This window comes from Manacus vitellinus, unplaced genomic scaffold (genome assembly GCF_001715985.3).
Source record: "Manacus vitellinus isolate BGI_N305 unplaced genomic scaffold, ASM171598v3 scaffold_27_pilon, whole genome shotgun sequence".
Taxonomy (NCBI): Eukaryota; Metazoa; Chordata; class Aves; order Passeriformes; family Pipridae; genus Manacus; species Manacus vitellinus.
Window position 1 is genome coordinate 10,823,692 of NW_021940039.1, and position 22,097 is coordinate 10,845,788.

At 54.4% G+C, this 22,097-nt stretch overlaps 1 protein-coding gene across 2 annotated transcripts in view; it reads left to right on the forward strand.

The window, feature by feature from the left end:
- Nucleotides 1-22,097, forward strand: part of GRIN1 (glutamate ionotropic receptor NMDA type subunit 1) — a 35,350-nt gene that overhangs the window by 11,055 nt on the left and 2,198 nt on the right. The window contains exons 3-19 of one of the 2 annotated variants that reach the window (XM_029960475.1): nt 130-192; nt 988-1,088; nt 2,722-2,843; nt 3,382-3,556; nt 4,874-5,018; nt 5,114-5,197; nt 6,123-6,258; nt 7,126-7,253; nt 7,437-7,601; nt 7,861-7,979; nt 8,583-8,695; nt 9,152-9,300; nt 10,173-10,330; nt 10,691-10,852; nt 12,595-12,704; nt 13,745-13,890; nt 16,529-16,639. In XM_029960475.1, the coding sequence (XP_029816335.1) occupies nt 130-192; nt 988-1,088; nt 2,722-2,843; nt 3,382-3,556; nt 4,874-5,018; nt 5,114-5,197; nt 6,123-6,258; nt 7,126-7,253; nt 7,437-7,601; nt 7,861-7,979; nt 8,583-8,695; nt 9,152-9,300; nt 10,173-10,330; nt 10,691-10,852; nt 12,595-12,704; nt 13,745-13,890; nt 16,529-16,639 (2,187 nt within the window). The remainder of the gene's footprint in view (nt 1-129; nt 193-987; nt 1,089-2,721; nt 2,844-3,381; nt 3,557-4,873; nt 5,019-5,113; nt 5,198-6,122; nt 6,259-7,125; nt 7,254-7,436; nt 7,602-7,860; nt 7,980-8,582; nt 8,696-9,151; nt 9,301-10,172; nt 10,331-10,690; nt 10,853-12,594; nt 12,705-13,744; nt 13,891-16,528; nt 16,640-22,097) is intronic. The other variant, XM_029960476.1, reaches the window with a different exon arrangement.

Here is a 22,097-nt window from a genome sequence, read left to right on the forward strand (position 1 = left end):
GTTATAGAGACCCTTTAGCAAACAGTGGAGGAGGAGGTGGATGTTGGATTGCTTTACTACACGTCATTTTCAACTGTTTATAATATTCTTCTGTGTCTACATATTTTCTCTGTGCACATTATTCATCAGAGTAAAAAAAGGAACTATGAAAACCTCGACCAACTTTCCTATGACAACAAGCGAGGACCCAAGGTATATATGCATGGAAATGCACGCCGCCCACCAACCTAACTAGCAAATGAAAAGTAGCCACAGCCACCAGAAAAATAAAAAAATAAAAAATAAAAAAAAAAAAAAAAAAAAAAAAAAAAAAAAAAAAAGTGAAAGAGAAAAAAAAAGAAAATAAAAGAAAGAAAAAAAAAAATCCATGACTATGTTTCTTGGTAGCACGTTTTTATGTTGAGATAGTTTGGTTTGGACTTGAGAATGGAAACTTAGCCAGCTGACCCTGGAAGGATTTCTTTTTGAAACATGCATGTGAACCAGTAATTAACTTGCAAGTTTTTTTTTTTTGGAAAGTTGAACCAACCCCCTTTCCTCCCCAAAGGAAACAGTTCCTTGGTGTAAGTTGCTCACTTTGACTCCCAAAGGTTAACCTTGTGCAATATGTTTTTCTCATTTCCCATGTTTTTGAAAAACAACACTCGTTTGAGTTTTCAATTGCATTTCAAAGCCTTTTTCTCTTTCCTGTACAATGCACGCCTCTTTTTGGGTCTTGATTGACTTCAGTTTGCATGCACAGTGCAAAAAAAATAAAAATAAAAAAAATAAAACAACTGAAAGGCCAAAACCTTAAAAGAGAAAGGAAGGAAGGAAAGAAAGAAAAGAAAGAAAGGAAAGAAAAAAGAAAAAAATAACTATAACCAATCTTATTTAGCAGACTTTTGTGCAGTTTAATGAATTCTCTTGACCTTTTCTAGATAGCATGGCTCTCACCACCAGTCCTGGGGCTCCCACACTAACCAGCTTTGCTCACACTAATCACAGGCTGAGAAAGTGCTTCAGTTTGACCCTGGAACCAAAAATGTGACATCGCTGCTGCTGGAGGCGAAGGAGCTGGAGGCTCGAGTCATCATCCTCTCTGCCAGGTAAGGCAGTGCCATTCCTTCCCCTCCCTGCTCTGCTATTCTCCTCTCCCCTTTGCAACACTGCCCAGAACTGAAGTCAAAGCAGATTTGAGGTTTGTCATCCTTCCAAGGAACACGAGAGAAAACCTCATTGTGGTTTAACCCCTGCCAGCAGCCAAGCCCCTCACAGCCACTCCCCCAACAACGATATCAGGGACAGAATCAGAAGGGTAAAAGATGGAGAACTCGTGGGTTGAGACAAAGACAGTTTAATAGGGAAAGGGGAAAGCAAAAGCTGCTCACACAAGCAAAGAAAAACAAGGAATTAGTTCACCCCTTCCCATGGGCAGCAGGTGTTCAGCACCTCCAGGAGAGCAGGGCCCCATCCCATGAAATGGTGACTTGGGAAGACAAACACCATCACTCCAAATATCCCCCAGTGTTCCTTCTTCCCCCCTGCTTTATATACTGAGCATGATATCATATGGTCTGGAATATCCCTTGGATCAGCTGGGGTCACCTGTCCCAGTTGTGCCTCCTCCCAGCCTCCCAGGCACTCCCAACTTCCTGGCCCGTGTGGCAGCAGGAAAGCAGAAAAGCCTTGGCCCCGTGTGTGAGCCCCGCTCAGCAATAACAAAAACATCCCTGTATGGTCAACCTGGCTCAGCACAAACCCAAACACAGCCCCACACCAGCCTCTGGGAAGAAAATTACCTGTCCCCCAGCTGAGAGCAGCACAGCCCCACACAGGGATGTCCAGGGCAAGGGTGGGTGCTGTGCTGTGCTGGACATGCTGCTGGCCTGGGAGCTGGCAGTCACCAGCGAGGCTGGGATGTCTCTCCTGCACAGTGTCAGCAGCTGCAGAACCAGCTGCAGTCAGTGACGGTGTATCCCGGTCCAGCTGTGTAGGAGGGGAGTCTCACTGTCCACGCCTGCAGCATAAGGACTGGGCCAGATGTGCAGATGCTCAGCAGTGCTGGTCCCTGTGGGATCAGGTGAAGCTGGGAGAAAGGTTCCCATTGCTCAAGAAATGAGCTATTATCCAGGAGAAACAGTTGTCAGAGAAGGGCTACCTGGACTTGTATCTTCCCTGGCACTGCCACCGCCTTGGGACCTGACACAGGAGAAAAGGAGCCATCCAGCACCCGGAGCCACATTGCCCTTCCCTTCATTAAGCTCTTAGAGAGTGTCCAAAGGAGGCAACGAGGATGGGGAAGGGCCTTGATTTGAAGCCGGGGGAGGACACTGAGGGCACTTGGGGTGTTCAGCTGGAGAAGAAGAGACTGAGGGGAGAGCTCATGGCAGTTCCAGATCCCTGGGGAGGGGCAGAGGAGGGGCAGGGACTGAGCTCTGCTCTGGGGGGACCAGGGACAGCACCCAGGGAATGGTCTGGAGCTGTGTCAGGGCAGGGTCAGGTTGGATCTCTGGACGAGGTTCTTCCCCCAGAGGGTGGTTGGGCACTGACCAGGCTCCCCAGGGCAGTGGGCACAGCCCCAAGGCTGTCAGATCTCCAGGAGGGTTTGGATGATCCTCTGGGGCACTGAGTGTGACTCTGGGGTTGGGCCTGTGCAGGGCTGAGGGTTGGACACGATGGTCCTTGTGGGTCCCTTCCAGCTCAGCACATTCTGTGATTCTGTGCCTCCTCTCGTTGCAGTGAGGACGATGCAGCCACGGTGTACAGAGCAGCAGCCATGCTCAACATGACGGGCTCGGGCTATGTGTGGCTGGTGGGGGAGCGGGAGATCTCGGGCAGTGCCCTGCGTTACGCCCCTGATGGTAGGCACCCCTGAGGCACCCCCGAGGCACCCACCCTGCTGCCATCAGTGCTTGGAGACCCTGCACAGAGCCAGCATGAGGGGCCCCTGCCCCCCGGGGACCCCCTGGGCTGGGGGAACGCCGTGCCGTGGTGGTCCCAAGCAAGTTGAGGGTCCCACATGTCGCTTCCCATTCCCCCTGCCTGCATGGGGAGTCAGCAGTCCAGCAGCCTTGTTCACACTGCTGTACCCCAAATCCACATCACTGGGGCTTTGCAAGCTGACAGTCTCCTGAGGGAAGGGTTGGGCAGGGCGCTGGGGATGGAGCACGGGCAGCCAGTGGCCCATGTAGCTGTCCCCATACCCCTCTGGCGGGCAGGACGGTGCCCACCCTGCGCTGCTGCCCCTGCCTGAATCTCAGGCAACTCCCCACTGCATCCAAGGGTCCCCAGCCCATAACCAGGTGCTTGCTTGTCCCCAAACCCTGTTCATGGGAGCAAAGCTGGAGCAGCCAGCGAGCTCAGGAGTGCTGACCTCCCTCCTCCCCTCCTCTCGGGCAGGAGTGATTGGTTTGCAGCTCATCAATGGGAAGAACGAGTCCGCCCACATCAGCGACGCTGTTGCCGTGGTGGCACAGGCTGTGCACGACTTGTTTGAGAAGGAGAACATCACAGACCCACCACGGGGCTGCGTGGGCAACACCAACATCTGGAAGACAGGACCCCTTTTCAAGAGGTATTTGGTAAAGGGTCCTGCTGGAGGGAGCAGAGGACCTGCTGGGGGAGAGCTGGAAAAGGTGGGAGTATGTGGAAAAGGTGCAGGAGGACATGGCAGCTTTGCTCAGAGTATCTGTCACTAAAGCTTTGGGGCATGTGGCACAGGGCTGACTGGACTCTCCTGCATGATTTGGATGTGAAGACTCTCCTAGAAAACCATCCCAGACACAGGCTCAGGAAATGGCACCCAGTTTAGGCATCATCTGGTGCCTGGCACCAAGTTGCTCCATGCCAAACCATGCTGCCCTGGGCAATGCTTGGGCAACTGGGATGTAAGGGCAGGAAATGACTCTAGGAAGAAAAGATCTGGGGGCCATGGTGTCCTCCAGTCTGGATCTTAATTCCATGAGTGGAAATGGGAGAGAGGGGGTTTTCTGCCAAATCAGGGTAGGGGGATGTTTCTGTCAAATTGAAGCTCGGTGTTGGGGACACATTTCCTGCTGAACATTCCAAGGGCTGTGGCATGGGTCAGTGTGCTGCAAGCAAATCTTGGTGGCAAGAGATCTCCCTGCATGGGACAGGCAGATGAGAGCATGTGTGTGTTGGGTCTTGCTGCCATGGGCAGAAGGATCGACAGATGCTGCATGTGCTTCCCAGAACCCAGTTTTTGTGCACATCAGTGTGGATGCTGGAGCCACAAGGGCCTCTTCTGCAGGCTGGACTGTGGTACAGCAGCAATTCCCTGCAGACCTGGGTTCTGCTGAGCATGGAACCTGCAAAGCCTGAAGTTTGTTTTAGAAATATTTCTGGCATCCTCTGCAGCAACACAGGTTTTGGCATGAGCAAGTCAAAGGTGTTCTCCACAAGTGGCTCAGGCAACTGTTCTGTGTCTTCATTATCATCTTTCCAGGGTTTGGGGGCTGGTCTCCTCTTGGTGGTGCATTCCTGGGGCTCTGTGTAGGCTGTGATGAGCTGGTGCCAATCAGAAGCACCAGGAATTGTGACATGGACGCAGCTCCCAAGGGACGCCAAGAGGAAGGTGTCCTTGGGTGTTGTGGGACACATCATTCCTTAAGGAAATGGGAATGATCTACTGGAAAACAAGGGACAGTGACAGCAGATATGGTAGTGAACTTTGGGAAAATGGCTCCATCCACCAGGAAGGGATGACTGCTGGTCTATGAACAGACCATAGGTAGCCTTGGCTGGATTTCTGTAGGATAGTGTGCATATGGCAGGTAACTGAGAGAAAGATTTGCCTTTCTGATGCCTTCTTAGGGGTCCCAGTGGCCACAGCAGGTTTTCTAGGTTGTGCCCACTGTGTTTCCCTCTCTAGGGTGTTGATGTCCTCCAAGTACTCGGAGGGTGTCACTGGCCGTGTGGAGTTCAACGAGGACGGGGACAGGAAGTTTGCCAACTACAGCATCATGAACCTGCAGAACCGGAAACTGGTCCAAGTTGGGATTTACAACGGCAGCAATGTATGTACAGGCCTGGCCTGGGGAGAAGGACTGTGTGCACTGGGGTGTTTACCTATGGCCTTACGCCCCTCTGCTTCCTCTGGTATCGCTCACAGGTCTTGACCAACGACAGGAAGATTATCTGGCCCGGGGGGGAAACTGAGAAACCTCAAGGCTATCAGATGTCGACCAAGTTGAAGGTAACAGCAAATGGCATTAGGGGGTGGCAGGTGTCCTCAGCTCTCTGCATGCCAGGCCATGACTTTATCTGCCTCCACCTCCACTGCTGCCTCTGCAGCTCTCAGCAGCATTTGCAAACCTGGGGCACCTCAGAGAGGATGTAGCAGAACAATATAGAAGGTACTGGAGGGTGTTCAGAGCACAGCTCTCAGCCGGAATCAAACTCCAGAAGCTGGAGGTGACAGTGGAAGAAGGTCTCTCCAGTCTTGCTTTGCTTCTCATGCTCTTCCCTGAGGTAACACCCAGCAGTCACTTTAGTGACTGGATCCTGGGCAGACCGGTCTTACCACTGTGGCCATTCATTTGTCCTGCTGTCCGGGCAAGGGACACACTCCTGCTGGTAGTGAGCCCTTGTCCCTGCAGAGGTGGTGTTGGTGCTTTGGGATGTTGCACAACTGAAAAGGTCTGCGGTAGGACTGAAATATCTGCATTAGCTTGGGGCAGCATGACAGTGTCTAGAGGACCTTTCTGGGCACTAATCCTGGCTGTGTGGTACCCCCCATCAGCCTCTTGTTAGGGAGAGGGGTTTTGAGGCTCGTGTGAAAGTGCCACGTGAAGGAAGGTGCTGACACAGCTGTTCCTCATCTTGGGATCAGGGAAAGCAAATGTTCTTAGAGGTGGCCTTGACAGTGCTGGGTTAACAGCTGGAATTCATGATTTTAAAGGTCTTTTCCAGCTAAATGATTCTATGATTCTGTGATTCCCCGTGCCAAAGCCAGGTCTTACTGCTGGGCTGAGCAGTCTTGTGTGCTGAGATGGCAGCTGGGAAGGGCACCCGGGCATTTTAGCCATGCTGGTGTGGAGAGGGCAGCCCAGCTCCTCACCAGGGAAATGCAGCTCTGGAGGGGGACAGAGACAAGAGGGTGTTTGTGCTTGGCCTCGCAGATCGTGACGATCCACCAAGAGCCCTTTGTGTACGTGAAGCCCACGCAAGCAGATGGGACATGCAGGGAGGAATTCACTATCAATGGAGATCCTGTGAAAAAGGTCTTCTGCACTGGACCCAACGAGACCATCCCAGGTAACTCTGTGTGGGGGTGACTCCCCCAACCCACCAGGCTGATGAAGAATGCCACTCCAAGAAGAGGTCTCAGGGAGGGTCCTCAGTCACACAGGAAGCCTAGAGGATGAGGAACAGAAAGGTGACAGCACAGTCAGCCCCCAAATGACCCCCATCAGCTCAGCCCCACAGTAGTGCTGTGCAGGAATTGGGCACTGGGATTCAGGTTTTTGAACCCAACAGATTACTTTCCCACTGCCTCTTTTCTGGATGGGCTCCAGGGCTGTTTTGGGGGTTGCACCCCAAGGTTCTGTCTCCTGACATGCTCTAATTCTCTTTACCTTGATCTCCAGCAGAAGTGAGACTCTCAAGGCACATTAGCTCTTCCTGCACTGATATGAACAACACCAGTTTCAAACTGTTATGGAAAGCCCATGTCAGGGTGAGGAGTGAGCACCTGGGGGGAGGGTGAGCTGCTCAACAATGCCAGGTTTGCCCAAATCCACCTAAAGGGCATCCCCTTGGCCCGTCATGCTTTCCTGTGCACACCATTCCCCCAGCCCTGGGCTGTGTCCTGGGCTGTGTTCAGCCTGGTGGGTCCAGCTCATGCACCGTGCCCTCAGTGGGTGGGTAGCACCAAGTCTCAGCCCACCTCACTGGGACATAGAGAAGGAATGAGACCCCTTTGTCCCCAGCTTGCCAACACCAGAGGGGATGGAGGCAGTGAGAGGGTGATCAGACAGGTGGCCCTGATGGATAAGGTGGTTACACCCCATATGGAACCAGAGCCATGAGGTGGCTGTTCTCAGCGGGACAGGCATGGATCCTGCATGGGGTTCCTGGCAAAGGGCTGCCTCCACTCCTCCCCCCATTGTCTCCTCTCCTCAGGCCGTCCCACAGTGGCTCTGTGCTGCTATGGCTTCTGCATCGACCTGCTCATCCGGCTGGCAGGGGTCATGAACTTCACCTATGAGGTTCACCTGGTGGCTGATGGTAAATTTGGTACCCAAGAGCGGGTGAGTTTGGGCAGCCTGTGATGTCTCTTTGCCTTTATCATGTGTTGAAATACCCCCAGGCCCTTCTCTGGAGCAGGGGTGGGGTGGGAGGGCAGTGCAGGATGCCTGGCACATGTGGGAATCCTGGCTAGTGGGGAAAGTGTGTCAGGGCAGGAGTCTGATCCTGTGTGGGCTCTCTGGCAGGTGAACAACAGCAACAAGAAGGAGTGGAACGGGATGATGGGGGAGCTGCTGAGCGGCCAAGCAGACATGATTGTGGCTCCCCTCACCATCAACAACGAGCGGGCTCAGTACATCGAGTTCTCCAAGCCCTTCAAGTACCAGGGACTCACCATCCTTGTGAAGAAGGTATGAGCTGGGGTGGGATGTTCTGTAGAACAGGGGAGGTGTCCCCTGCTCCCCACACTGCAGAGAAGTGCCATGCCCACACCATGCCCAGTTCCCCCTGCGCTGCCCCTGCAAATCCCAACCTCCAGACTGGATTTAGTGCTGGGTCTTGTCTCTGCCACCCTGACCCCTCCTGTGTAGCTGAGCAGGAGGAGATCAGAGCAGGGCAGGGTGTGGGTGTGGTGGGTGCCAGCACTGTTCACCTCTCTCTGTGTGCCAGGAAATCCCCCGCAGCACCTTGGACTCGTTCATGCAGCCCTTCCAGAGCACCCTCTGGCTGCTGGTGGGGCTGTCCGTGCACGTGGTGGCAGTGATGTTGTACCTCTTAGACCGATTCAGGTGAGTGCACTTCAGGCCACCCAAGAGCGGGAGGGGACAGGGAGGTGCTCCTGGGAACCATCTCCTGGGTCCCTGCAGTGTCTTGTTCAGGCACAGTCCTGCAGCCCTTTGGGGGGCTCTCACAGGAACTAATCCCACCTTCTCTGCCTCACTAGCCCTGGGCTGAGGCTCCTGTCCCTGCTGGCTGCCTGAGTTTCCTCTGAGATAGTTTCCTCTGGCCCTTCTTTGGCCCTATGACAGTTTCTCTGAAGGGCAGAGAACCTGTTCCCACCTCAGCCCTGTGCCCAGACACTTTGGTGGCTGATCTGCAGTGAACCCTCCGCGTTGCAGTGGGAGAGGCTCAAGCTGGTCAGGATCAGATCATCTTTCTGATCTGGAGAGAAGTGTGATGGGACTGGTACCGGACTGAGATGTACAAATTGCCTATCAGCACTGGGGATGTGCAAGTCAGTAGGACATGATGAGGAAAGCTGCCTGGGACACAGGCACAGTCTGTAGGATTGAGTGATACAGGCCTGCATCAGGACACTTAGGAGGGCACAGTGGAGAGCCCCAGAAACCAGGCTAAGGGAAATGAGAGAAGTTCTTTTTCTTGTTTTCCAGCCCATTTGGCCGGTTCAAAGTAAACAGTGAGGAGGAGGAGGAAGATGCCCTGACCCTCTCCTCAGCCATGTGGTTCTCCTGGGGGGTCCTGCTGAACTCTGGCATCGGAGAAGGTGAGTCACAGCACACAGTGGGACTGCTCTGCCCTGCAACCCTGTCCCTGAGCTGAGAAGGCTGGAGGAGAAGCCTCTCACTGATGAGGCTGATGCCCTTTGGGGACATCATTCCCTGGCGCAGACTGGTAGAAGATTGGTAATGCTGAGTGTGACACACTTGTGGCACTTGTGAGGGCCATCCTTCCACCCCCAGCATCAGTGGGGAAAACAGGCCTGTCTTTGCTGTGTATCCTGCCAGAGTTACCCACCCACTAAGGATGGGACACAGCATGCCCTGGAAGGAGCTGGGTTTCTCTTGGTTTGGGCAATGCAGGAGCTCCTTGCACAGCTGTTGGCAGAGCAGATAGATGGTGCATGTCTGCAGCTGCCGTTGGTCTCACACAGATTGATGTGTCTTTGATGGCCAAGCCAAACTCTTGTCATACCAGTCTGATCTCTCATCTCTCCCCCCAGGTGCTCCCCGGAGTTTTTCTGCCCGTATTCTTGGCATGGTGTGGGCTGGCTTTGCTATGATCATTGTGGCTTCATACACTGCCAACCTGGCAGCCTTCCTGGTGTTAGACCGACCTGAGGAGAGAATCACAGGCATCAATGACCCCCGGGTAATATCCTTCACTTGCTTTCCCCTTCCCTACCCACTTCTGGGCATATAACGTGGCTTGTAGTTCCCAGAGCCCTGATTTACCATGGCTGGGATCTGTGCCAGGGGGGCAAAACCAAGCTCTGCATGGGCTGATCCTGGTGGGTCTGAGCCCCTGCACTGGGTGGGAATGGACAGACATGGGGAGGGATCAGCAGGAAAAAGCTTGTCCAGAATAGCCCCTATGCAGTCAAACTGCCTGCCAGTTCCTGGAGAGCCTCCACTAACCAATGAGGAAACAATTAATTATGGATGACTTATAACAAATGAAATTGTCCCTGCGGTGCAGTCAATACTCTCCACATGCCTCAAATCCATTTCCTGCTCTGGCAAGGACACAGCCACAGCTTATCAGCCCCAGCACGCAGGAATGTGCCCTGCAGCAGCACTGACCCACAGTGTCCTACACCCTGCTGCATCATCTGCCCACAGCACTGACAGCTCCATGGCACCCACAGCCTCCTGCACCCTCAGCGCCACAGTGTTCCTGTCCCACATTGTCCCCTGCTCCCCCACCACGGTCCCAGAGCATCCACTGCCCTGCGGCATCCTCTGAGGAGATCAAGGTCTTCTCTAGGAAACAGGTCTCTGAAGGAGGTGGGAAATTAGGAGACATGGCCTTGGGGTGAGTCAGTTTTGCTGATGAAGGACAGAAAAAATAGGAGCCCTGTCACAGAATCACAGAATATTCTGAGTTGGGAGGGACCCACAAGGATCATCGAGTCCACCTTTTCAGTGAATGACTCATACGGGAATCAAACCCACAACTTTGGTGTTAGCAGCACCGTGACCTACCCAGCTGAGCTGATCTCAGGGTCTGTCCTTGCCTTTCAGCTGCGCAACCCCTCCGATAAGTTCATCTACGCCACGGTGAAGCAGAGCTCCGTGGACATCTACTTCCGACGGCAGGTGGAGCTGAGCACCATGTACCGGCACATGGAGAAGCACAACTACGAGAGCGCTGCCGAAGCCATCCAGGCAGTGAGGGACAAGTGAGTGGGCCAGCACCTTGTCTGGCCGTGCTGGGAGGCATTTCAGGGAGCTGCAGTTGGGTGGAGCAAGCAGGGCCAAGGCAGCTGCAGTCACAGCGGGTCTTGATGGGACCTCCCAGTTGGTGCTGAGTGGGATCTTCCCAGACTTAGTGCGTTTCAGGTCCCTGGGTGGAGAGCAGAAGGTCTATGTGGGGAGCAGCACAGTGGGAGCCCTGGCCCTTCTGGTCTCTGCTCTTCCTTCTGTGCAAGTCTGGGTGGCTTCAGTGCTTAAATTAGGGCTGGGAGCACCCTCGCTGCTCCCAGAGTGGCTGCAGACAACTGGGCTGCCCCCCTCACCTGTCTGTCTCTCTCACCGTCCAGCAAGCTCCACGCCTTCATCTGGGACTCGGCCGTGCTGGAGTTTGAAGCCTCCCAGAAGTGTGACCTGGTGACGACGGGGGAGCTTTTTTTCCGCTCTGGCTTCGGGATCGGGATGCGCAAGGACAGCCCGTGGAAGCAGAACGTCTCCCTGGCCATCCTCAAGTCTGTACACAGCTCGTGGTGTGGGGCTTGCCCCAAATGCTGCATGTGCTTGCACGCAAGTACCCTCATGTCAGGCACTGCTCCCCCATCCTCTGCAGGGACGGGAGTGCTGGGGGCTGCCATGTCCCTCCTGACAAAGGGGACATGGAACGACCAGAATGGGCACCCACACTCTCAGCTCCAGCTTGCAGGGCTGGGGAAGCAGCAGGGAGGTGGTGGGAAGGCAGAGCAGAGCAGGGCAGGGATCAGGAGCCAGGCTTGTCCAGGAATGTAGGGAAAGCTGGCAGAGAAAGCTGGGGCCACCCGGCACCAGGTCCCGGTGAGCAGGGTGTGGGTGCTGCCATCTCCCCACTTCTCCTTGTGGGCTCAGCCAACCTGACAGCATGGCACTGCCCTGGCTTGGTCTGCCAGGGGTTTTTCTTTCAACTCTGACTATTCCTGTTAGGCAGGGATATGTCAGGACCCCTGCTGAGTCCAATTAGGGCTTTTACACCAGCCTGCAGTGCAGGGTGTCACAAGTCAAGCTGGTATTATGGGTAAAAGGGGATTGCCTTGTGTTACTTCGGAAATGCCACACTTGTGTGAGACAGAGGAATGTGGCAATGGAGGAACAGGCAGCTGGGAAGCAGCAGGTGGAGAGAGACAGACACGTGAGATTCTTTTTAGGAGAGACAGGATCAGGAGCCACCACAGTCCTGCCCAACATGTAGAGATGAAAGACCTGAGAAAGAGAAGGGGCAGGATGTGGAAGACACAGGCAGGACCAAGACACAGGGCAATATAGGGAGCCATGGTACCCCATCTGTGGGGTGATCTTAGCATGGGGATGGGTGGCAGATGGGATTTGGGTAAACAATGTAAGAAGCCTGAAGAGGCCACAGGGGTCCTCAGTGCCCTCCTGGGAGAGGATGGGGAAGCCCAAGGCTAGAGGTGGCCCAGGAAGGTAGTGGGGATGTACCAAGAACAACAGGGAGGAAAGTGCAGGGGGCCTGTGGTGAGATGTGTGCTCTGTGCCCCATCTTCATCCCCACAAGCTATTCAGGTAGAAACAGGCACTGTGGGGACACAGTTCAGTTTGTTTCCTCCCAGGCTGTGACACCAAGCTGTGACACCAAGCTGCTGGGGAGTCCCAGCCCTCACCGTGCACCTTGGGGAGCTGCCAGGCAGCAGTGCCATGACCTAGAGGGTTCTAGGCATCCCCAGAAAGGATTGGGGTCAGTGTTACCTGAGCTCCCAGGTGGCCCTGGCAGGTGGGGGGAACATGCAGAAGGGAACTGGGAGACATGGTTCATGTCCACTCCCTTCAGCCTCTCTCTAAATGCTCTCTGAGCACTGCCTACACCTGCCAGCTCCATCCTTTCCATGGGAACACACCTTACATGTGGCTTACACGTGGCTCTTTTGGCAAGAGCTGGCTGCCCCACAGCTACCCCAGGGGCACTGGCACTAGGAAGCTGTGGGTCCTGCTCGCACCCACTGCCCTGTGCACCAGTTGTGTGCAGGGGGGGTGTGAGCACATGCAGTACTGGCAGCCCCTGCAGACAGGCCATACACACACTCTCCATGTAAAGATCACACGTGTGTGCGCTCACACGCAGCCAGCACGTCCTTGGTCCCTATTGTTTGTGGGCTGCAGGCAAGTGCAGATTCCTAATTCAGGGGGCACAAAAGCACAACGTGTGCCCCAGCTGCCTGTTGCTGGTTCCCAGTGACTACTCTGTCCTGTCTCCTTGTGCTTCCAGGTCCCACGAGAACGGCTTCATGGAGGACTTGGACAAGACTTGGGTGAGGTATCAAGAGTGTGATTCCCGTAGCAATGCCCCAGCAACACTCACCTTTGAGAATATGGCAGGTTTGTTCTGCAAACCTCTTTCTTCCCCCTTGCTGGGTAGCCTGCTTTCACTCAAGACACTCTCCTCTCCAGGGTTTTCTCTTGGGCCAAATCTCTGCTTCTTCTGGGTCTGTGCTTCCCTACTACTGGGAGGCTACTGTGGTGGGCTCCAACTCCACCGTATTTGAAACAGTTCCACAAAGCTTACCCCACATTCCCTGGGTGCCCTTCTCACCAGTGGGGCTGCCCTGCTGTGAGCACTGCTCCCCTCCCTCTGCTCTGGCCGAACTGTGGCTGTCACTGTGGAATCAGAGCTATCCCAAGGCAGAGAGAGGGGAGCAGTGCCTTGGGAAGGGTAAGAGGGGACCCTGCTACAAGAGGGGGCTGGAGGCGAGAGATAGCCCCCCAGCCCTGAGAGCCCTGGGCAGGGGCAGGATGAGGATAATGGATACAGAGGGGTTTTTATCTTGGTCCCCCTTTGCAAAGGCTGTGAGAATCCCCAGACAGGGTGTCCTTTGCAGCAATGTGGTGCTGCTGGTCCTACACCCAGCCAGTGCAGTGATGAGGGATGAGGGGTGTCTGATGGGACCCCGTCCTCGCCAGCACCACCAACCAGGGCAGAGGGGGCGTTTTGCTCTGTCTCCTCAAGACACCACTCCAAAGCCCCGAGGGCTGCAGGTGTCTGAGGACAGCACTCTGTGCATGGCTGTATTACTCAATAAGACAAACCGAAGTACCAGAGCCGGGTTTTGGTGCAAGTGACCCCACAGTCCCATGTGGGGGGCTGCCCTGGGGCTTGGTGCAGCAGCCAGCGTGCAGCACTGGTGCAGCACAGTGCTCTGCCCAACCAGAGCTTGCATAGGTATCCACCTCTCTGCCCACCACTGCAGTGCCCACCCTGTAGCACCTGCTGTGTTCCCCTCCCCGGCCCTCCAGGACTAGGGGGGATGGTGGGGGGACCCTGGGTTGGCAAATGCTCCTGTTGCTGGGCGTGATACAGAAGAAATGAAGTGTCATGTTGCAATTTCTATTGCCCCCTGTAACTTTCCTGCTTATTTCAGGTGTGTTTATGCTGGTGGCTGGAGGTATTGTTGCCGGGATATTTTTAATATTCATAGAAATAGCTTACAAAAGGCATAAGGACGCGCGGAGGAAGCAGATGCAGCTGGCGTTTGCGGCCGTTAATGTGTGGAGGAAAAACCTGCAGGTAGGACAAACCGTTTTTAGAGCAAATCTCCACCAGGTGCGTTTTCCATTCCTTCACCAAAATCAGTGAATGCAGAGCTGTGGATTAGCATGGGGCCCTCTGTCCCCCACCCCACACCCCAGAAACTCCAGCTGGGCATTACTGGGTGCCCAGCAGGCTGTAGTGCCTCGTCCCTGGGAGCTGCCCGTGGCCCATGCCGTCTCTCCCAGGAGGTGTTGTGCACAGCTCCAACTGGGACAGATAGTGGGGCCCAAATGCCCCCAGTGGAGCTTGGGATGGGGACTTTGCTCTGCTGAGGAACATGTGCTGGAGCCTTGGCTCCAGCCGAGCAGGCAGTGCCAGTGTGGCTCCCTTTGCAGGTATCTGCCCTGCTGTCCAGCTCTGGCCATGCTCACCAGCAGATGGGGGGAGGTCAATCCGCTGCCACTGAGCATCCCTGGCCAGTGCTCAGATGGAGAAATGCTCCAGGGATAATTTCCATCACCTACCCTTCCCTGCTTGCTCCCCAACAGCGCGGTAGCCCTTGTCACACCCAGGACCGACTCCAAAATGAGGTGGTGCGTGCTCTTGTCCTTTGGAGACAAGGACATTTCCCCACACGGGAGCCAGCAATGCCAGTCCCTGTCAGTGCCAAGGCTCCCTCGGGCCTCTCCCATTGTTCTTCCCGACTTCTCCTGTCCCTGGAACCCCTCTGTGCCACTCAGGCAGGGAAGCCCAGGAGTGTCAGAGCTGTCTGGCAGTGACACTGAGCCATGGACATGTCTGTGGGCCACCAGCCTCACACTTCCCTTACCCTGCTGCTTTTGGGGCTGAGCCCCACAGTGCCCTTGAACCCCAGTTTAGAGCAGCTGGAGGCTCTGTCTGAATTGCCCGGGCTGGTTTTTTCCCTTGGGGAAGCACCAGCGTTCAAAGAGCAAGAGATCCTTTAGGCAACTAAAGGAGCCTGCGCTCGGAGCAGAGCCAGCAAAGGAAAGAGAGAGAACGAGGCTCGGGGAGCCCGAAAGAAGCCCGGAGCGGTGGCCCTGGGGGAGCAGCGCTGGCTGGGGTGTTTTGGGGGGGGCTGCCCGGGTGGAAGTGACCTGCCTGAGAGCAGCAAGGGGAGCACGAGGCTGGGCTGCTGTATCCTGAGAGCTCACTGAGTTCAGTTCGCTGATAAGAGTCTCGGAAAAGCCATTTCTCAACTTTTTTTTTCCTTTTTTATCTTTTTTTTTCCTTTGCTTCCAAAAAGCAGCAGCACCGAGGGGGTTAAGGCTGCTGGGACAGAGCACACTAGTCGCACTGCCATTTTTCACTTGCCAACCTTCTAGAAAATACTGCACTGGGTCCTTGGGCAGAGTCTGTGGGACTGTGAGCAAAGCATGCTGCCCTGTGGGGGTAAACAGCCTCATGGTACAGAGCCGTTTGACATTGTAAGACTTTTCCACAGGAGGAAACGTCAGAGCACTAGTATCTGGTACATTGCTAGAAGGTAGGCAAGTGGAAAGATTTATTTGTTAAAAAAAACAAACAAAAATAATGTTTTTTGGGATCACAGTTTTGCCATGGCTATTTCCTGAGATGCCATGGAAGAAAAAGACATTTCATTCCATTCATCTTGCTTTCCTTTCCGTTTGTGCATGTCCGCAAAAGAGAGAACTGAGAAGGAGGAGCAAATGTATCCCCGAGCATGCTCTACGCACCAGCGGGATACATTTTGGTTACCCCCGTGCGGTAGCAGAGCCAGACCTGGTCACTCCGTCCCCCGTCGGAAAGGTCACACTCATTGGCACGAAAGCAATTGGGGAGGAATCGTTGTCAGCGCCCGCCGCCGAGCGCGGCCGGTCCCCTCGGCTCGCTGCCCCCGCACCATGGCGGCTGGTGCTCCCAGCCTGCGCCAACCAGGTCCGACTCGCTAACTCCAACGCCTACATTTTTCAGTTCTGTTTCTCTTTGAGTTCATCCCGACCCCGACGACATCATAGCACTAACGCTTTGCCTCCTCCCTTTCTTTTCCTTATCTTTTTTTTTTAATTTTCTTTTTCTTCCAGTTTCTTTTTTTTTTTTTCTTTTTTTTTAGCCTGTTTTACTTTGGAAAAAAAAAAACAACCACCAAACCACCACCAGCAACCACGTTCGGCTTTGCACAACTGCGTCATTTGAATTTTTGAACACTTTTTTTTTTACAGAATATTCATACAATGACTTCTCTTTCAATGCAGTCCTCTCTCTCTCTTCTGGCACTAGGATTCAGCCTCAGAAAAGGCCCTGAGCAATTTTTTTTTTTAGTGGTAGGTGCAGCGTCTCACATCTCTGTCCAGCCAGGCTAGCGGTGGAAGCGAGGGGCAGGGCGCCAGGCAGAGCATCCCCAGGAAGCGAGGTCAGCTGTGCCGGCCTGGCCACAGACACCCAGGAGAGCAGGGATACTCCCCAGAGGGGTTTCCAGCACTCCAGATGTGAGGCCGGCCCCTGGCAGCTGTATCAGTGTGGTGGCTGTGCCGTAGCCATGGGTCACGGAGGCCCTCGGAGGACTGGGAGTGACAGAACACCTCCAGTAGCTTTCTCACCTAAATGAAAGCCATGACATGGGGCAGTATTCAAATAGATTTAGAGTTTCCAACAACACACTAGAGATCTAATTACTTATACATATTCATTTTAGGATAGAAAAAGTGGTAGAGCAGAACCTGACCCTAAAAAGAAAGCCACTTTTAGGTCCATCACCTCCACCCTGGCCTCCAGCTTCAAGAGACGTAGGTCCTCCAAGGATACGGTAAGAGGAAGAAGAACAATTCTGCCCTCTCTCTTTCTCTCTCTTTCTCTCTTCTGCCATCCCATTGACTGCCACACACCCATCCCGAAGCTGCCAGTGTACATGCATAGCTCATGTTCGTCACCAGTCAGTCAGTCAGTCAGTGAGTCAGTCATCCCGTGTTCCTGAAAGGATGCTGGGATCCTGGAGGGCAGGCAGGAGGTGGCTTGGAGTCCTGTGATGAGTTGGGAGATGCAACTGAGTTTTTGTTTTGTTTTTTTGTTTTCTTTCTGCCTGGATGATTTCTGATGTTCCTCTCTGTGCTTCGCTCACCTTACCGGTGCTGACCTCTTGAAATGGATGACATTTCTTTTTCCTTTTTTTTTTTCTGTTCCTGAGTGTTTCTGTACCTGTTTGTCATTGTATGCCTAAAAACAATCACTCCAGTTTAATTTGGGCACCGTGTCACCTCACTGAGAGCCATGCGTGTCACATTCTCTACATGTGATTTTTGTTTGTGACGATTAGCATTCGGGATGTAGTCCTGGGCACAGGAGTGACAGCTGTCTCTGGTTATTGTCAGCAGCAATGCAGCTCTAGAAAAGAGATACAAAGGCTTGAAAGTGGAGGTTGTTAAAGACCCAGCCTTGGTTCAAACTTGTGCTTTCCACTGCTGTCATGTAACCAGAGAAAATTTCCGAATTGCTGCCTCTAAAGCCAGCTGTTTCCAAATGTGCAAATGTGTCTGCTCATGCTGGAGCTTCAGACACTTCAGCGTCAGGTTGGGCTGTTGGTCTGTCGGACTGAGCCGTGTCCCTCTGCATGTCGCCGTCTGTTGTATGACACTCTGCACTGTGGCTACTCTGTTGTCTCGTGTGGCAGCGCCCGCTGCGTGTTGCTGCCCGACCTCCTGGCGCGATGGGCTGGCCAAAACCACCTCCCCGGGGCGACCGGCGGGTTTCTGCCCAGGGTTGCCCAGAGCAGGCTCCCCGCCAGGCTGCCCGAGGCGCGGCGGGGACGGGGGGACGGTGGCAGGGCGGGGAGATGTGGCCCCCCATGATGGGGTGGCCCGTCCCCAGCCGCAGGCTTGGGGCGCCCCGGGGAGCAGCATGTGATACCGCAGGGGGTCTCGGGGCCACGGCTCTGTGTGCGGAATGGAGGAGGCTGCCTTTGACACCAGCGCAGGCTCTGTGCCAAGAAACTCCTGGAGCACCCCTGGGACGCGTCCCTGGGGACAGCTGAGCCCTCGGCCGGGCTCAACTGCCACCACCTCACACAAAGTGCTCCTCTCACTGTCACCTCAAAGCCTGGAAGTCATGAGGGGGGACTCACATTCTTCCCACCCATCCTCTGTCCCCATGGGGAAGACAGGCATCCCTGTCCCCTCCTGCATTGCCTCCATGCTCCCCAGGTGGCACCTTGTCCAAGTGATGCTCCCATATCTGGGATGCCCTCTTCCCACTGCTGCACCCCCTGAGCAGCTCTGCAGGGAGGTCAGAAGTTGTGTCTTGGTGGCCTGAATCACAACCAGGGGAGAGAAGACAGAGATGGGGTGGGTGGTGCAGGGGAGAGAAGATGGGAAGAGTGAGGATGAGGAAGAGAAGTGGGATGCATGGAGAAAAAAAGGGAGAAAAAATTGCAGAAATATCTGCATGCCCCGGGTAGATTCCCGTGTTTTGATGTGTTTGAACTACTCCATGATTAGGAAACCAAGGGATCCGGCCCTGGGAAAGCAGAAGCCTGATGGTGCCCTCGGCACCTGGGGGGACCAGTTCCATTGGTGGGCTCATTGAGAGGAGCAGAACCCAAGAACAATGGGGCACCTGGCGTGTGGCATCCCTGGTACCTCCCATACCACTCCTTCTTCAGGGAAGCATCCTGGGCCTGATCCTGTTCCACAGTGTGGCATCCACCCTACACCACAGCAGCCCACAGCCCTCTCTGCCCCACAGCAGGAGCACCCAATGCCCTGAGTTGACCAGATCCAGGGCTCACCTGCACCAGAGGTCCTATGGGTGAGCTGTGGAACTGTTCTCCCCCTTCCCACGCCTGGTGGGGATCAGCACAGCCTGAGGCTCCTTGTGCTTTGGGTCCTGTCCATGCTCTTCCTGGCGCATTGCTCACAGGCCAGTTGCGGAGGGAGATGACCCCACTCATCCCAGAAGATGGTCACCACTTTGGGGGCAGCTGCATCTGCAAGGCAGTTATGGTCAACTGTTCCCCACTGCCCAGAAGCCTGTCACAGTCCTCTGCCTGCCATGGGGTGACGTGGCCAGGGTCCCAGGACACGTTCCCCAGGGAACTGGGCTAGCTGGGTCAAGAAAAAGCTACTGGGGTCAACATCCAAGCCAACGTGGCCAACTTGGAGTCTAGCAGCTCTGAGGTCCGGCTATTGCAGGAGGTCCACGGTGGAGCAAGCTTTGTGGGGATGTTGGGCAGACTTGCTGGTTGCTCTGCGGGATGAGCGACCAGCGGGAGGGTGCTGCCACCAGCTCATGTCACAGCCTGCGCTTGGTGCCCTCCACTTCTGTGCAGCAGCCCTGGCCCAGAGACCCCAATGCCCTCCTGCTGTGGAAGGCCCCATGAGTACGTAGCATGCTGGGGCACGTTGCCTGGGGTCCTTGTAAAGACGAGAAAGCAGCGAGGTGCTCTGTTTCATGATGTTCATCAGAGCCACAGGCCCACACCAGGTCTTAGATGGGCGAGGCTGGAGAGCCCATGGGGCTGGAAGGCCAGGCTGACCCCAGCCCCACAGGCTCTCCTGGCTAGCAAGCGAAAGACGCAGACCTGGTGGCCTTGCTTCTTTCCTTTTCGTTGTCGGGAGTTTTAAAAATGGATTCTGCTCTGCAGCCCTGCAGAATGGTCCCTCAGGAGTGCCAGAGAGACAGGCTGGCACCATGGAGCCAAGACAGCCCTGGGAAGCTACCACCCCACTCTGAACGTCCTAGCGCCCACCATCACCCGAGCTGCACAGCCTCTCCGCGGCACATCATCCCCACCGCCCCAGGAGGAGATGCATGTGTTCCCCATAGGCAGCTCCTGCAACTCGAATAGCACTCGCAGAGCTGACGTACTGCCATCCATCGCAGCCACCCACGATACTGCAACCCCACAGACGCCATGTGAGACGCATAAACCACACAGACACCCTCCGAGCCGGCACATTTCCTACAGACACGTAACGAGGTGCACAGGTCCCTTAGCCGCCCCCCCAGCCATCGGCAGCCCCCGCAGAGACACATTGCCAGCCCGTGGGCACCCCCAGGCACGGCACGACACACGTCCCACGTCACCGCCAAGGGCGCGGCGCTGCCGGCGGTGCTGCCCTGCAGCCGTGGGGATGGTGCCAGAGCTGGTCGAGAGCCGAGGGGCTTCATGGAAAAGGTCACCTTCTCAGTGAAGGATCAGCTGTCCCAAAGCCAAATGCTTGTTGGCTGAAAAAAAGAGCCTAGTTTTTTTTGGTCCAAAAGAACCAAAAGTAGGTCAAAGACAACTTTTTTTTTTTTTTTAAAGGGAAGTTGATATTTTCTACAGCAAGATTGCATTTAGCTGGAATCCTAATTTTTAATTGAAAAAAAAAAAAACAAACAACGACAAACCAAAATTCTTCCAGAAAACTCTTCCACTAGCCAGGGACTACCATATGAGCCCAGTTAGGTTGAAGTCATTTTTAAAGACATTAAGTTCTTGTCTATATTTTCTTCCTGGTTGTCATTTAAAGTTTTTGGTGCCTTCACTTCACTTCCATACCTTAACATGTTTGAGTCTCTTCTACGGTTAATATTGATTAATTTCTTGGCTTTATGATGTTTGGTTTGGGGATTATTGCACCATCCCTGTAACATAATTTACCCTAAATTACTGATATGTGCTTCTAGCATTAGTCCTACTTTAACATAATTTTGATATGACCGTTTTCTTGGTTTTTTTTGCTTTTCTTTTTTTCTTTTCATTTTAATTTTTATTATTAAAAATTGCATGCATGAACAAAAAAAAACAGTAAATGAGAATGTTACCCTGTGACAACTCTGTGATTGGAGGAGATATGCTTTCAAATCAAAAGCCATGTTCTTGTATTTTAATTTTTCTGGCCAGATTCCCCATTTCACTTGGTTATTTTAGCGTTGCCCACCCCCAGAGCTGTGCAGAGAGGTCAGAAGGCCCCAGCCTGCCCTGCTAGACCTCCAAGCCTTCCACCACAGACACCACACGTACACGTGCACCCAGGCACACGACTCACACATGCACACAACGCTTTTCCACCCTGCTTGCATCAGGCAGGATATTCAACAAAGGACCTTTCTTCTACCCATTCATTTTTGTATCTCAAGTTCCTCCTTCTTCTCCACCAGTGACTCACCCGGCCTCTCCCCTTTCCCAGTCGCCTCTCCTCCCTGCGGGAGTCAAGCCCCATCCCATGAGCACACACCTCCCAGCAGTTTTGCTATGGGAACGGTGCATTTAGCCTGCAGTTCAAATTTTTCACAAGGAGGGGGTGGCTGCACCCATTTTTGGGAGAGGGGTGTTTTTTGTTGGGCTGATGAACAGCCACAAAAAGCTCCCCCCAGGGCGGCAGAGCGGTGTCAGGATGGCCCCGGCCATTCTCCATGCCAACAGGTGACGGCCGAGGTGTTGCCCCTTAGTGAAGCAAGGCCGCGGTGAGGAATTCCCAGAGGCTCCATGGGAATATTAGCTAGTCCCCTAGGTGACAGGATGATCCTGTGAGATGCTCCCTGGGTGTCAGTTCATTCCCAGCATGTGCACCGGAGAGATGGGAGCACACTGCTCCTGGCCCCGGCCCAGCTGCTCCCCACCAAGAGGTCCTGGTAAAGCACAAGGCTGGATTGGGCAGCCCCACACGGGGGGACTCCCAGACTTCCCCGTGGCAGGAGGTAGGGCATAGAGCACACAGGGTAGCCACAGTGCCAGAGCTGCCAGCAGCACCGCAGAGGCCACCGGAGACAGCACCGACCAATGCGGGGCAGGTCACGTCCCATCTCTGAGGAGCCCCCCTAAGCCCCTCAAAACGTCAGCCCTCCTGGGCAGGGTGGTGCAAGGGCTGGGAAAATGTCACTGGAGAGGGCCTACACTGCAGCACATGAGACCCACTGAGACCCTTTCCTGCCCTGGCACCGGTTGAGGATCCCAGACAGCAGCACAGGATGCTCCTGCCACCTACTCTCACAGCAGGGCTGGATAGGGCTACCAGTCCAGGCTTTGGAGTTAGAAGAGTGGAACTGGGAGAGGAAGGGAGTACAAAAGGAGGAAGGGAAGAAATAAATGTCCAGTTGTAAATTCCTGCCCAGGGAGGAAGGACTTTTTTTTCTTGCCCATTGGTGGATATTTCTTTCTTGCCCCTTGCTTGCTAACGGGACTGCAGTGGGGGAGGTCTCTCTCAGGGAGTGTTTGCTGAGCCCCCCCATCCACAAGGAGCACAGAACACCAAATCCAGGCCACATCCCCACCACAGGCTGTATTT